The following is a 15,877-nucleotide window of genomic DNA, read 5'->3' as shown; positions in this document are numbered from 1 at the left end:
TGTGGCTGCCACGACCCCATCCTGGACAGCTCGGGCAAGTGCGCGTCCCTGGGCCGTGACAACAACGCAGGGCGCGCTGGGAGGTGGGGAGGGGCTTGCGCCCACACTGCGCCCCTGGTCTGTGTCTCTACGCCCCACCTGCTGCCCACTCCTTCCCTGCTCTGGACACACATCCTAACGCATGGCCCAGGAAGCTTCCAGTTCCTGCCAAGTAGCCTCAGAGATGCCCAGGAGGCCAGAGCGCGGGGACCAGCGTGGTTCTGAGGCCAGGCCTGTCTGGACATCCCGATGGTCCGGTCTGTCCCCCATGCCGAGGAGCCCTGCTGCCTCACCAGAGGCTCCTCCCCCACTGGCCTGCCCTGCCGAGCCGAGTCCTGCACAATACCTGAGCCAGAGCTGCCAGCCCCCACGCTCACCCCCCAGGGCACTTTGGCCCCGCCAGTGCCCTGGCCTCCTGGCAGCACATCCAGCGCAGGGCCCAGGACCGGCTGCCCAGCAGAGCCTGGAGGCCAGCCCGGAAGCAAGAGCTGCTGCAGGGTCACTTTATTTGGGAATTGCGGCCACAACTAGTCTGCCTGGTGAACGTTCGATAAAGCCTCTCTGTCCCCGCGGGCCTGAGTGCCGAGGAGCCAGCAGCCGGGACCCCGCTCCCTGAGCACAGGGGGGCTGGGCTGCATGCCCTGGGAGGGCAAACGCAGCTTCTCCAGGGGTTGCAGCTCCTTGGGGGCCCCTGGCCCCAGCAACGGCCTCCCCTGCAGAGCAGCGACCGTGGGCTCATGGGCCCACCCTTCCTGGAGCCCTGGGATGGCGGGGTGGTCGAGCTCCTCCCAGGAGGAAGGGGGGGGGAAGGCCTCCCTCCCTGGGTGGGCTGGGGGACAGCCTCGACAGCCTCGGGAGTTCACAGAACAGGTGGGTTGCTAGACACTCATTCCTGGTTGTACGTGGAAAAGGAGCTCTTTGGCCGGCCTGGCAGCTTCGGGGTCTCAGGCTTCTGGCTCGCCTTCTTGCCCAAATGCTTTTGGAAGCTCTGTGTGAACGAAGCTGATTCCATTTTCCCCGTGAGGGAAAGAAGGACACAAGTGAGGTGGGCTTCCAGCACAAGCCGGGGGCAGGTGGGGAGGGGCCACCCGGCCCACAGCAGACCAGGTGCTGGTCCCAGTTCATCCCTCCTGAGACACCCAGGAAGCCGCAGACTTGCGGACCGGCCCCCGGCCGGCAGAGGGCAGCCAGGTCCTCGGCGCCTCCTGTGGGCAGGCCCGCGTGGCACTCTGCGTGCACACTCTCGTGGGAACGCACACCCTCCTCCCCTCCAGGGGACCGGCGGTCCTTTACCTGGAGACAAGCCCTCTGTCCAGAAATCGCACGTATCATCAAAGTCCTAGGTCTAGTTCAGGGTAGAGAACAGATTCCCTCGTGAACGTGGAAGGATTGGAACCAAGGGCCTGTGTCCTGCTGGGAACAACATAGGTGGCAAGTCCCCTGTCCGAGCTGTCAAAGGTGGGGGTGAGTCTAGGGCAGGTGACGGGGCCCGGATGGGACCCAGTGAAGGGCAACCTTGGTGAAGGGCAACGCTTCTCTCCCTCCCTCGCGTGGCCTGAAGATGCAAACAGGTAGCAGAAGCCCGTTTCCGGGCCCGGCCCGGGAAGGCGGAGAAGCCAGCCAGCCAGGAACCTCTCGGGAATCTCCAACGACATGGCACCAGCAGCGGGAACCCGACAGGCCCCCCAAGCAAGAGCGAGCAGCGGGGGAAAACACCAGGACGCGTTGGTGTCGACGCTCACAGCGATGCTGCCCCTGCAGACGGCTCGGCGCGCTGGACAAGGCAAGGAACGTCACAGTCCGCAGCCATCAGCGGGCTCCAGAGCAGGGGGAGGGCCCACACGGGGGCCAAGAAAGCTTTGCTGCAGGGGCTCTGCCCAGAAACCGCCTCCCCAGAGCAGGGGGTTCCACTGGTCCTCAGCAGGTATCAGGCAGGGCTCCCCCGCCCAGGCAGAGTGAGATGCCCTCGGGAGAAGGAGTCACATATCCCCAGTGGTGGGAACTCAAATTAAAAATTACAGCATGCCAAAAAACACCCACCACCCCGAGCCAGAGCCCGAGAATGTCAGGTCGTGGGGCAGCTGGTCTACAGAGTGTTGTGTGGTGTCAGAGACGGAAGCCCTCAGGTTAGAACAAGCCCACTGTTTAAAACAAAACAGGAGACTGGGAAAAGCACCATCTGGAGCTCAGATGAGGACCCTCCCCACACAGGACATGGGGACCCCCCTGAGGAGGCGGGGTCCCCCCACAAGAGGTGGGGACCACACAAGAGGTGGAGACCCCCCACAAAAAGCAAGGGCCCCCCACAGGATGTGAGGACCTCCATAGGAAGTGAGGGCCCCACAGGAGATGGGGACACCCCATAGGAAGCAGGGACCCCCCAATAGGAGGCAGGGACCCCCCACAGGAGGAGGGGTCTTCCCCACAGGAAATAAGGACCCCACAGGAGGTGGGGCCCCCATAGGAAGTGAGCACCCCACAGGAGGCAGGGATCCCCCAGAGGAAGTGAGCACCCCACAGGAGGCAGGGATCCCCCAGAGGAGGTGGGCACCCCACAGGAGGCACGTTGGCAGGAGCTCCATGCCTTCGGCCGGGTGTGAGAGGGGGCCCAGTGAGTTGGGAGTTTCGTAGAAAGGGAAGCCCCCCCACCTCCTCCACAGGTTGGCAGCCTGAACGCAGCCCCCAGACTACAGAAGACCATGCCAGTTTGAGTCCATCTGGAGAAAATTCTGGAAAAGGCAAGTCTGTGGGGAAGGGAGCAGATGAAGAGCTGCCGGGGGGGGGGGCGCGGGTGGAGAAAGCATGGAAGCTAACCGGTGCCGGGCCCTCGACTAGCCACATGGCAAGGATCGAACAGGCCCCCACCTCACACCATCAACAAGAATACTGAGGATGGACTAAGAAGCAAACTGCGGAAAGCCACATTTACAACCACAGAGAAGACAGTGGGACAGTAAGACCCGCAGACACAGGAAGCACTCTGGAGCCACGGAGCCACGAGGATGCCGTGGGCAACTGTGGCCACACCGATATTCTGTCCTGCACGAAGACAGACCAGACACGGAAACGCAGGCTGTGGCACACATCAGAGGCTCCTGCCATCGAGGACAGAGCCATCCCCACGCAAACATGGGCAGCAATCACACAGCCACGGAGGCGAATCCCAGACACGGGACTCCAAATGCCCGATAAATAATAAATAGGATGGGGGCCGCCTCGGTGGCGCAGTCGGTTAAGTATTCCGACTCTTGACTTCGGCTCAGGTCGTGGTCTCAGGGTCATGAGATAGAGACCAAGCCCCGCGTTGGGCTCCGCACTCAGCGGGGTGTCTGCTTGGGATTCTCTCTCTTCCTCTCCCTCTGCCCCTGCCCCCGCTCGTGTGTGCATGCGCTCGCACTCTTGCTCTAATAAATAAATCTTTAAATAATAAATAGGATAAATAACCACTAGTTACATATGAAAAAGTGCTCAATTTTCCTTGTCATCAGGGAATGCAGAAAGAGATTTTCCAAAGCATTGTGCAGTATAAAATCTCACAATGGAAAACAGTTCCACGTGCCTTTTAGGGACACAGGAATGAAAAGCGAAACCATCTAATGGGGTAAGAGTGGAGGGCTAGCTGCACCGCGTTCCAGTTCTTTAACAACCAGGCATGAGATGAGCGCATCTCAGTGCGGACATCTGTGCGGACAGGTGTCCCACCCAAGTGGTGGCAGGTCCAGGACTCCTTACTATTTTGTGTTTTTTTTTAAATGTTCACAGTTGAACCAGATCAGATGCAGGTTTTGTGGGGCTGTGAAGCTTTTAAAGTGTGTGTGGGGGGGGATTCTTTAAAATAAAAGAACCCAAACCACAAACAGAACTAAGCCGGACACCCTTGCTCGTGGTCAGCCTGCAGCTGTGGCCCAAGGAAGGAGGAAACTCCCCAGGCTCCAAGGACGGGGGGCGGGGGGGGCCCCACTCTGTGGCTGGGAAGGAACCCACAGCTCCTATGTTTTCTGTGTCCTGCCTGGGACCCACCTGGCCACCCCACTGCCTGTCTCTCCAGAGGTCACAGAATGCTGGATTCTGGGTGGAACCCTGACAACCACAGGTTCCAGGCCGTGTGGGTCCCTCACCAACATTCCAGACTGACCATCCCTCTCCATCCTGAGCTCATCTCAGGCTGTTCCCCTCTCAGGCACCCCAAATCGCCTCTGTTCCCAGCTTCCTGGGCACCTCCTCCCAAGGCTCCCTTGACCTTACCTGGCCACCCCTCAGGACGCTGCCTGCTCTCCCAAGAGCCCAGGTATGGAGCGTCTGGGGAGGGGTCATAGCCACGAGCCTGGTCCCTCCATCTCCCCAGCCCTGGCCCTCCCTTCATGCCCTGAGGGCGGGGCTTCCCCTCAAAAACACCATCCTTGCCCGGCCTTGTTGGCTCCCCTGATCTAAGTGAAACCCATCAACCCCTCCACACGCCTCCTCCAGAGCGCATCCACCATAGATGCCGCTTGCCCAGTGCCCTGCGGGCTGGCTCCCCAGCCTGAGCCTCCCTCACTCGCCCACTGCCTGGCCCTCTCCCCCCAGTGCCCTCCTGACCTGCTGTTTCTCCACCTGCACCAGGCTCTGCTGTAGGCCAGCTCCCCTAGAGCCACGGGCACTTGCAAGCTCGCCGTGAAGCCACGCATCTGGTCACCCGGCGGCACCCGGCATGTCTCCACCCTCCACCTGCCCCACCTCACCCGCTCCCCATGGTGGCCTCCTAGAGCTGGGGAAGGGAGCAGGGCACCTCTTTCCCGGCCCGAGGACCCCAAGAAGCCCGGGCGGGTGGCCGAGTGGAGCCCAGAGGAGCAGGAAGCCGGGAGCGAGGTCAGGGGATGGGTGAGCAAGGTGGCTGTCCGGGCACACTCCCAAGCCAGAGGAAGGGTGGGAGTGGCAGGGAGACAGAAGGCAGGTGAGCTAGTCTCGGAGCACCCTCAGCAAGCTGACCCCTGAAGAGCTGCCTGGGTAAGCCCCCCATTAAACTCAGCCCTCCACCTGCTCAGCACTACCCCTCTATACACGCACGCACACGAACACGGAAACACACATGCACACACGAGCACGCACACACACAGGGGCACACACACTCCACGGCCCGGCGGAGCAGAAGGTCCCACACTCCTGGCTCCCCCTTGCCAGTTCTGTGGGCCACCCCCTCTTCCCACAACCACTCCCCACAGCAGGACCAGCGCAACACACCCTCAGTATGCTCTCCATCACTGACGACGTCCACCCCGAGGGCCCTCCCACATCTTCCTTGACCACTGAGCGCATTCCCTGCAGCCTGTCTCCCGCATGCTGGGCATTTCTATGCTGAGCTCTGCCCCTGCCCCAGCAGGCTCTCCCCTGAGCACCCACCCTGCCCACACCACTGCCCGGCTGGTCTCCCTCCTGCCCTCACCACCCTGATGCTCAGGCCCGCCGAGGCCTTCCGCTCCCGAGGTGTCTAGGCCCTCACAAGTCACCAGGCCCTGCGCTCCGTCCCATCTGAGCACACACCCCACCACTGTCCTCCCACACCCTCCCAGTCCCAGGGAGGCCAGACCCCCACGACAGTGAGGCCACAAAGCAGGGGCAGGGAGACAGGTGGTGGCTCGGCGAGGGGCCTGGCCTGGGCACGGTGGGACCCCCATTCTGCAGCAGGGCCTAAGTGACCAGAACTGCCACGTTCGCAGGGAGCCAATGGGCTGCGCACACTATGGCCAGAGGAGAAGGGAGGCGGGTCCCCCAGAGCAGCCGGGACACCTCACGCTCAGAGAGCAGAAGCAGGTAGAGGGGCTCAGCATCACAGAACTTTCCGAGGAGGGAGCTGCGCTCCGCAGCATTCCCCAGGACAGGTGCCCAGGCAGGCACCCCCTTGGTCCACACTCGGGCAGTGCCGGGCCTCCACTCAGACCAGCTGCCCGCGTCGCTCAGGACCTGAGGGGTGGCTGGCTGCTGGCTGGGCTGCACCCTGCTCCGGCTGGAGTCTCCAGGGACCATCGCGGGAGGGAACAGAGGGCACGCAGGACGCACAGTGTGTCTGGCCGGGCCAGCCTCTCCACAGCCCTCCCCCCGCCCCCCCCAGAACTTGGTACAGAGCAGGGGGTGAGACGCGCACCCCTCCCGCCCCGATGCACAGCGCCCAGTAAGGGCCGGGGCAGAGGCACCTGGGTCGGTGTATTCTGAAGATACAGGCAGCTGGATTCCTGACGAGCGCAAAGGTCCGGGTGACAGAGAGGCCAGGGCGGGGAGACCGGGACGTGGGGGCACTTCACGCAGAGGCACCACGTGGACTGAACAGCCAGACCAATGCGTTAAAGGAAGTCTAGAGAAAAAGATTTAAGCTGGAATGATTAACTTTGGCGTGCCAATCCGTAAAATGTAACGCCTGGATCCTTTTAAGAAATCGGCTCGAAGCATCCCGTGTAGACACAAGGCTGCCGCGCGGCCACTGCCAACTAACAGCGAGCCCCGGGCGAAGAAAGAGCCACAGACGCGGAACAGAAACAGGATCCTGCGCGGGCATCCGCAGCGCCTGCCACCAACCCAGACAGCTGGGGCCAGGCGCGGCGCTGCGGAGACCAGGGAAGCCCCGGGCCGCAGGGAGGAGGGGCTGTGCCCCCCCAGGGGCCGCAGGGGAGGCGGGGCTGTGCCCTTCCCCTGCCCCCTCCCCCCCCACAAGCACGCAAGGAGGTGGGCCTGTGCCCTCCTGTGGGGTGACCCCTCCGTGCCTAGCCTGCGTCCTCACAGCAACAGAGCTCTGCTGGGAACACCGTACCTGTCCTGCTGGAGTCTGGCAAAGGGGGCATTTCTCCCACGGGACAGCTCTCCCTTCTAGAACGCAGACTCCCTCAAGGGTAGGGATCCAGTTATCTTGTCCTCTGTGAAATTCAGGTGCCAGAAGCACGGCGGTCAGAGGATAATCGCTCAATGCACCTGTTGACCCAGAAGCTGGAGTGGCCTCCACAGCAGCCTTCTGGGAATGGGGGAAGAGCCACAGGAATGGGGGAGCAGACCCAGGTGGGGGCGGGTAGGGGGGCTGGAGCAGGGGGGACAGTGAGCGATGGGTACAGGGAGGACTTTGATGGGACACAAGTGGGTGCAGGAGCAAAGTGGGCTGCAGGGACAGAGAGGCGGGCAGGGGCGGTGGTGGCAGGAGGTTCTAGAAGTGGCCCGATTGGGCCAAACTTGGAAGGCAGAGCTGAGCAGACTTCCTACAGGGTTGGCCTAAGGAGAGATGGGGAGAGCAGCCAGTGGGGACTCCTCCGCTCAGGAAACCATCAGACTGGACGGGGACAGCACAGCCTTACCTGGAAGCCTCAAGCCATTGAAGACGCCACGTCTCCCGATCACACTAAGCAATCAGGATAGTTACAAAGTGTCAACAGGCCAAATCTGCATACAAGTTGAATAAGCACAGACTAACAGCTAGCGCCTTTCACAGGGAAACGGAGCGCTGGCTGGGCTGTCCCGCAGTGGGGACAGTGCATCGGAGGCTGCGGGAGCCACAGCCGGATCGTCCTTGCACCTGCCGCGGGATTTGGTCACCACCAGTCCTGTGGAGAAAGGACAGGACTAGTGGTGCCAGCTGGCTCTCAGATCTCTCACAGTAATTCTGGGCAACTGTAAAATTCTAAGCAAAACAATAATGAAGATTGTTTTTAAAATCCGGGCGAACCTTGTATAATCTCAGTCTGGGGACTGCTTCCTAAATCTGCCAGCAAACCAGACCCTGAAACAGGACAGATGGATTTGACAACAGAGCGAAAAACTCCATGGAGTGAAGTTCAAACGGAGAGAAGTTTGGTCCCACAAGAGGGAGAGGCAGCAGGGAGGGCGGCAGGGTGTGGGGAGAGCTCCCCGAGGCTGGAAGGGCAGGCGTCTCTGGTAACAGACCCGAGGAAAAACCTCAACGCCGTGTTCCCACATCCGAGTGTGGAGAGGACTTTCAGCTCGTGCGTGGATCCCCGGAAGACAGGCAGTGCACCTTGCGGGCTCATTACCGACCCAGTGTCGCAGCGCGGACACGCCCCCCAGCCTTACCAGCAAGCGGGCTAAGAAGACAAGACTGATGATGGGAACGCTCCTAAAATCTGAAAATGCAACCTCTGTGAATCCTGCCCAAAGTAAAACTAGGTGGAAGGTGTGTGCACAGCCCCCTCCGCGAGTGAGCCCTGAAACAGTAGATGCCCGGCGGCCAGGTGGTGGGCGGATGCCTCAGTTCCTTCAGGAAAATGGTAGGATGCACACAGTGCACCAGAAAGGTAGGTTAAAGTCACAAAACGAGCCACTTAACTAAAAACAAATGGAGGGACACATGACAACACGCGTGTGCATACGCATGGGGGTGCATGAAGATGCACTCTGTGTGTACCTGGGCACAGATTAAAATCTAGTATGTTCAGGTTATCTGTTCCTGAGCAGTAAGACTAGGAGGATTTTCAGTTTTCATTTTCTTGTGTTTTTTAACAATGGGCGTAGATTGCATGCATAATCAGAATAAAAACAATACTATTTTCATTTGGGGAAAATTACGTTGCAGAAAAATATATCAAAGCATAGAAAGTTCGTGGTTAAGTTTAGAACATACAGATCACGCTCCCACATCCCGAGCGTGTGGCGCGTGGTGCGTGTGTGTGGTGTGGCGGGTGGTGTGGGAGGGTGTGATGGACGGCGTGTGTGATGGACGCGGCGTGTGCGGACAGACACAGATGGGACTGGAAGCACACACCAAGGTACTGGTAACTTCGGGTTTGGGGATAACTGCCATTTAATCTCGTCCTACTTTTGTGTGTATACATACAGATCTCTAAACGTCATATAATTAACAGTGTAAGTTCGAAATTAGGAGGTGCTCATTAGGAGCACTTCCTTTCCTAGCGGCTGAGGTGGGAGCCGCCCACACGCCCCTGGGGGCTGCCCCCAGCCCCGGCCCCTCCCCGGGAAGGCCCTCCACAGCCCCAGCCGGGGGCAGGACCGGCTGATACAGAGCTGCAGAGCTACACACAGGCTTGTTTCTCCTTGTGCCTACGTGCTCTCCTCACCCCTTTACCTGGGAGCCTCCCCAGCAAGCTTCCCACATAAGGGGCCCCATCTAGACAAGAGACCCAGGAATTCAGGCAAAACCACGGCTGCAGGTGGGGCTGCCTTGACCTGCAAAAAGCGGCCTAGCTGGGGTCCCTGCACAGGCTCAGCACCCCTCCTTTCCCAACCTCCTCTCCCACCTGCCCTGCCCCACCCCCTCCTCCTCCCTGGCCATGCCCCCCACCTTCTTGCTCAGGACTGGCACCCCAGTCCTCAATCCTCCCTGCCCCCTTCCTCCCACCTCTCCACGAAAGCACACCCATCACCACTGTGCAGTGCTGACTCAGGCACCCCCACACTCCCGTCTCAATCACGGCGATTTTCCTATCCACCGTCCCCGCCCCAGAGCCTGCCTGATGCACACACACACTCGGTAAATGCACGTGGAAGATATGGACACCCCCCCCTTCTGGGGACCAGCAGGGGGCCTGGAGCCTTCCAGCAGGAGTGCAGATGGAGAGCCGGGGCTGGGAGCACCTGGGAAGCCCCAAAACGTTCCCCAGCGGTCCAGGAGTGACCTTCCGGTAGTAGTCTCTAGAGCGAGCTCCAGTCCTGACCCTCATCCTCCCAGCCTTCCCATCAACTGACAGATGCCAGGCACCGATTGGCCAGGGAGAACCTCGGAAGCTCTGGGCTTTGTCTGGGTACGGGCCGGCGGAGCAAGGCAGGGAGGGTTAAACACACACGCAGTGGGGCCACTTTATTGCGAGGTCAGGAGGAAGACGTCATGCACAGCCCTGTAGGTGCAGACGTCCTGCACGAGGCCAGCAGCCTGGAGGCGCCCCGAGGTGTGGCTGCCAGCAGGTGAGGATCACGGTGGCGGCAAGGCCTGCCGCTGGGCCCCCCCCCAGGCCTCGGGCATCCAGCTGTTCCGGCCATTGAGATTCTTCCGCCCTCCTGTGCAAGTCCTCCAGGTGGGGCCCTGGAGGAGGAACTGGCAGGGAGGAGGAAGGTGAGGGCCTGGGCTGTCCCCGAGGAGGCACAGACGCAGGCCCCCTGCAGGAGTGCAGAGGGACCCCAAACCCCTGTGGGCCCCGCCGGCTCGCTACTGTCCGGTGGTGTCACCTGGAACACAGCGCTCAGCTCTGCGAGCCCTGGGCTCCCGGCTCAGCCCCGTCCTGCCCTGCATGGCGTCATGCTGGCACACATGTGGCATGCATGGCAATGACTCCATCTCTTCAAAGCAGGGGACTCCCAGCCTGGGGTCCCTAAGCCTAGGGAGCCTTGTCCAGACCCACGTGCACCCCACAGAGCCCCGCTTCACAGAGGGGCACCGAGAGGACAGTGTCGGAGCTCAGAGAGGAAGGGCCCCAGGGGCAGAGGCCCAAGGGCAGCAGTCAGGCCAGCCTTCCTGTCCCTCCACACCAAGGACAGGCTCTGAGAGACAGCGAAGCAACACCTGCCCCTCCCCGACCTGCTCAAGTCCCAGGGGACAGCCGTGCACACAGCTTTGCTCACCATTAGCTACCCTCAGAGCAGTGGTGCCCTGGTCCAGAGTCACCACCCACACACCCGCAGCTCCTCCCCAGGTCATCCCAAAGGAGGGGGCATGGGGAGGGTGGGCTGGGAGGAAGTTTCCAGAAGCAGTGCCAAGGCCAAGTGCCCCATGGCCCAGGGAAACCTGTGCCCACCAGGGCCCCCGCATGTGCAGGGGAGCCCCCCACATGTCCCATGGAGCCCCAGGGATGGTGTCCCGGTTCTGTGGGGCCCAGGCCATGCCCACCTCCAGGGAGCCATGGGCTCACAACATGTAGAGAAGAAGCAGGTGGACTCAGCGCCCTGTCTGCACACCAGGCCCATCTGGGAATTCCGGAAAGTGGCTGGAACCCGAGAGGTTTCGGGGAATAATGGAGACCTCACGCAGCAGCCCCACAGGCGGGTGCCTACATCCTCGGACACGGCAGGCCGCACAGCAGCCGGCCGGGCACGCGGACTCACCGATGACTGACAGGGTGCCGCAGTCCCGCTTGTGGAAGTCGCCCCAGGCTCTGGTCTTGCAGTATTTGCTGCAGGTCAGGATCCCGTAGCAGCGGGTGCAGGGCACCAGGCGCACTCCCACCGAGCGGCCGCACTGGGAGCAGAACTTGAAGAAGGGAATCCTGCACAGAAGCCACGTGGGCAGTGAGGCAGGGACCGCCCTCTGTGACCCGCCGTCCCCACCGGGGGCGGGGGGGGGGCTGGTGCCAGGCCCACCATCCACCACGCAGGGTGGCCACCCACACATGGACAGAAACCTGAAGTCCCCGTCCATGGATGTCCAGCACAGGGCGATTTTGAACAGGAAACACACTGTGGCCTGGAAGCCACCAGGGCCGGGTAGGGGATGATGCCGTGGCATCAGGGACCCTTCTTGCCACAGCACGGGAGGAGCGGACCCCAGCAGGCACACCCTTGAGCCCTAGGGCCTGTCCCCACTCGGCACCCCCACCTCACCCACCAGGGTTTCCTGGGCAGGTAGCTTCCAGAATGCCCACGGGGATGATCAGGTGCACATTTATGTAAAGGACTGTTCTGGAACAGCAGTGTGGGTGCAGAGCCATGATCCCAGGGAGGGGCTGGGAGGGCCCAGGGCAGTACAGCCCGTGACAGCAGAGATACCTTCAGGAAGGTGAGCCTGCACCCAAACCCCACTGGGCCACTCCACAAGCGCACCTGTGACCAACCCCATCTGCCACCCACATCTTGGCCCATGGCCCGAGAGCAGGGCCACGTTGCTCAGGGCTGGGACACAGCAACGCTGTGCTGGGCAGAGCAGGTCAGGCCAGGCCACGCTGCCCAGCCCACGGCCACCGTCAGCCAGCCACTCACCGCTCCTGCTCTTCCAGGTGCAGCGCTCTGGACGGGACAACACTTTTCCGCTTCAGCCTCTGGTAGGGGGTCAGCTCCGCTGCAGTGACAGAACCACGTTAGGCTCTGTGGGTGCTCCAGCCGTGCCGGGACGCCCACGGGCATCAGGAGCCCTGAGCTGCTGCAGTGAGCCCATTCCCGGCACTACGGGCAACCAGGTGGGACCCCAAGCCCTTCTACAGCCCGACGCAAGTTTGAGGAGTCAGAGCCTCTGACTCCCAGCCTCTGGGGAGGGGGCTTCACCCCTTGACTTCCCTCTGCTCCTGCATCCTCGGCCAGCCCTCTGCAGCCTCCTGGCCACCCCACGTCTTTGCCATTGGCTGGCCCAGTGTACCCCTCTCTCCACACCGGGAAGAGGCCACCAGGCTTCTTTGGCCTTGATCAGCTCACGATGCTCTCCAGAGTGAAGATTCCTGGCTCTGCTCTCCAGCAGCTGGCAGCAGGACACAGGGGGCCGGGGACCAAAAGCCAGTGAGGCCCCCCAACGACGGTCATGGGTTCCACTGCACCCCACCTTCCTCTCCTCAAACAGCATGTCAGCCCCCCCACCCCAGGAAGGCCGCCTAACCTCTAATTCGGCAGAAACCCCCCAAACACCTGCTGGCCCCAAGAACAGAGATGGCGGGAGCCCCTCTTTCCTCCCCATCCTCCCCGTGCACCAGAAGCCAGGGCTGCACCGCAGCTCATCCTGGGGGCTCGAGCGTGGGCCCAGGAGGCCAGCTCTGTGGCACTGTGCCCTGAGCCAGAGCTGTTGTTGTGAGGACCACACGGCCCCAAGGCAAAGCTTCTGGGAGAGGTGACGATCAAGCAGAACCGAAGTGGGTCTGATGCGGCCACAGCACTGCGGTCACTTCTTTCAAAGAACACGGGCAGAGAGAACGGAGAGCATCTCCGTGTGTTAGGGTGGTGGGACTCTGACAACTCTGTTGACCTATCGTTCGCATTCCACCCAGTGCACACATGTGAAGTGCACAGTAACGGCTTGTGGTTATCGGCCGTCGTCATCTTTACAGCATGCCCATCAGTCCAAATGCGAGCCCAGCCCCTGATAACCGCCATCCCCCCAGTCCTAGGCAACCGCTGACCTACTTTCTGTCTCTATGGATTTGCCTATTCTGGACATTTCCTATGAATGGGATCATACAGTACATGTGTGGTCTTTGGTGACAAGATTCTTTAGCTTAAAACAATGTTTTTGAGGTTCATCCATGTCCTAGCATGCACTGGTAGTCCATTCTTTTTTATGGATGAATAATATCCCATTGCACGGGTATGCCATAATTTGCTTATCCATTCATCAGTTGACAGGTATTTGGGTTGTTTCCATTCTTTGGCTTTTAGAAATAATGCTGCTATAAACATGTGAGCACAAGTTCTCATTTCTCTCAAGTACATACCTAGGAGTGGAATTGCTGGGTCATACCATAACTCTATGATGAACACTTAAGGAACGGCCAGACCGCTCTCGGAAGAGGCTGCACCATTTTACGTTCCCACCAGCGGCATGGGAGGGTTCTGCTTTCTCCACATCCTCGCCAACATTTGTTACTGACGTTTCAATTATAACCATCCTGGTGAGTATGGAGTGACAGCTTAATGCAGTTTGGTGTGTACATCACTGGGAACTAATGATAGTGAGCATCTTTTTTTTTTAATATTTTATTTATTTGTCAGAGAGAGAGCACAAGCAGAGGGAGTAGCAGGCAAAGGGAGAAGCAGACTCCCTGCCGAGCAAGGAGCCCAACGCGGGGCTCGATCCCAGGACCCTGAGATCATGACCTGAGCCGAAGGCAGAGGCTTAACGACTGGCCACCCAGGCGTCCCAGTGAGCATCTTTTCATGTGCTTGTTGACCATTTGTAGATCTTTCTTCGGAAAAATCTCTATTCATACTCTTTCTCCATTTTTAAATTCAGTTATTTGTCTTTATTATGGAGCTGTAAGATTTTTTAATTTATTCTACATACAACTCCCTTGTAAGATACATGATTTTCGATATATCTCCCATACAGTCTGTTGTCTTTTCATTTTCTTGATAGTGTCCTTTGAAGCATGGAAGTTTTCAATTTTGGTGAAGTCCAATTTATCCATTTTTTTCTTTCATCACTTATGCTCTTGGTGTCATATCTAGGAATTCATTGCCAACTCTGAGGATATGAAGATTTGTCCCTATATCCTCTTTAAAGAGATTTATAGTTTAAGCTCTTGCATTTAGGTCTTCGATCCAAATTGAATTAAATTTTGTATGTGGTGTGAGGTAGGGTCAAACTTCATTCTATTGTGTCTGGATAACCACTTGTCCCAGTACCATCTGTTGAAAACTCTGTCCTTAACCTCATTTCAAAGTGTTGGCATCCTTGTTGAAAATCAGCTGACATACACTTGTATTTATTTCTGGGATCTGCGTCCTATTCCACTGGTCCGTATGTCTGTCTTCATGCCAATGCCACACTCTTTTTATTGTCGTTTTGCAGTAAGTCTCAATTTAGGAAATATGAGTCTTTCCAATTTGCTCTTTTCTTTCAAGATTGCTACAGCTATTCTGGGACCTTTGTAATTCCATATGAATGTTAAAATTAGCTTCTCAATTTTACAAAGAAGGCAGTGGGATTCTGATAAGGAGATGTCTTATTTACTGAGGCCTCCTTTAACTTCAGCAACGTATTGTAGTTTTCAGTGTAAGTTTCACACGGCTTTTATTAAATGTATTCACAAGTATTCTATTTTTATTAATGCTGTTGTAAATGAAACTTTTTTAAATCTCATTTTTTGTTTGCTGGCTGCAATTATATAGACACACTGCTGGTTTTTGCATGTTGATCTTACATCCTGCAACCTTACTGAATGCATTCGTTAGTTACAATAGCGGAATCGTTCTATATCTGTACTTTGTATTTTAGTATTTATATGTTTAGTTTAATATTAGTTTGTTTAAAAAGTGGATTCCCTGGATTTTCAATCTGCAAGATAATTTCTGCAAAGAGAGACAGTTTAAGTTTTCCTTTCCAATCTGAATGACTTTCTTTTCCTTGCCTGGTTACACTGGGTAACACTCCAGCACATCATCAAACAGACATGGTGAGAGGACACATTCCTGTCTTTTTTTTTAAGATTTTATTTATTTATTTGAGAGAGAATGAGATAGAGAGAGAGAGCACATGAGAGGGGGGAGGGTCAGAGGGAGAAGCAGACTCCCCGCTGAGCAGAGAGCCCGATGCGGGACTCGATCCAGGGACTCCAGGATCATGACCTGAGCCGAAGGCAGTCGCCTAACCAACTGAGCCACCCAGGCGCCCTGCTTTCTGATCCTAGGGACAAAGCATGCTGTCCTCCACCATGGGGTCTGTGCACTGTGGGCCTTTTTGTAGGTCTCCCCAATCAGATTAAGCAAGTGCCCCTCTATTCCTTGTTTGTTGTATGTTCTTTATCATGAAAGGGTGTTGGATTTTGTGAAATGCTTTTTCTACATCAATTGAAATGATCATGTGGTTTTTCTTCTTCAGTCTAAAAATGGGGTGTATTACATTGATTTTGCTCTTGTTAAACCATTCTTGCATTCCAAGGTCCGGTTGCAAGCTACCAGGCGCAGAGGTGGGGCAGCCAGACGCAGAGGTGGGGCGGCCAGACGCAGAGGTGAGGCGGCCAGGCGCAGAGGTGGGACAGCCAGGCGCAGAGGTGAGGCAGCCAGGGCAGAGGTGAGGCAGCCAGTGCAGAGGTAAGGCAGCCAGGGGGCAGACGTGGGGCGGCCAGGCGCAGAGGTAAGGCAGCCAGGGCTCAGAGGTGAGGCGGCCAGGCGCAGAGGTGAGGCGACCAGGACAGAGGTGAGGCAGCCAGGCGCAGAGGTGAGGCGACCAGGGCAGAGGTGAGGCGGCCAGGGCAGAGGTGAGGCGGCCAGGGCAGAGGTG

General features: G+C 58.3%; 1 protein-coding gene across 1 annotated transcript in view; it reads right to left on the bottom strand.

Moving 5' to 3' along the window:
* Positions 1-7,470: 7,470 nt before the first annotated feature.
* ANKMY1 (ankyrin repeat and MYND domain containing 1) overlaps positions 7,471-15,877 on the bottom strand; it is a 54,365-nt gene continuing 45,958 nt past the window's right edge. The window contains exons 18-21 of the mRNA XM_035008322.1: positions 11,935-12,013; positions 11,065-11,225; positions 9,956-10,060; positions 7,471-7,598 (exon numbers count right to left, since the gene is read on the bottom strand). Coding sequence (XP_034864213.1) covers positions 7,471-7,598; positions 9,956-10,060; positions 11,065-11,225; positions 11,935-12,013 — 473 coding nt within the window. The remainder of the gene's footprint in view (positions 7,599-9,955; positions 10,061-11,064; positions 11,226-11,934; positions 12,014-15,877) is intronic.

Source organism: Mirounga leonina, unplaced genomic scaffold (assembly GCF_011800145.1).
Source record: "Mirounga leonina isolate KUSES-001 unplaced genomic scaffold, KU_Mleo_1.0 Mir_151, whole genome shotgun sequence".
In the NCBI taxonomy this organism is placed as follows: Eukaryota; Metazoa; Chordata; class Mammalia; order Carnivora; family Phocidae; genus Mirounga; species Mirounga leonina.
This window is presented reverse-complemented; position numbering and strand designations above follow the sequence as displayed.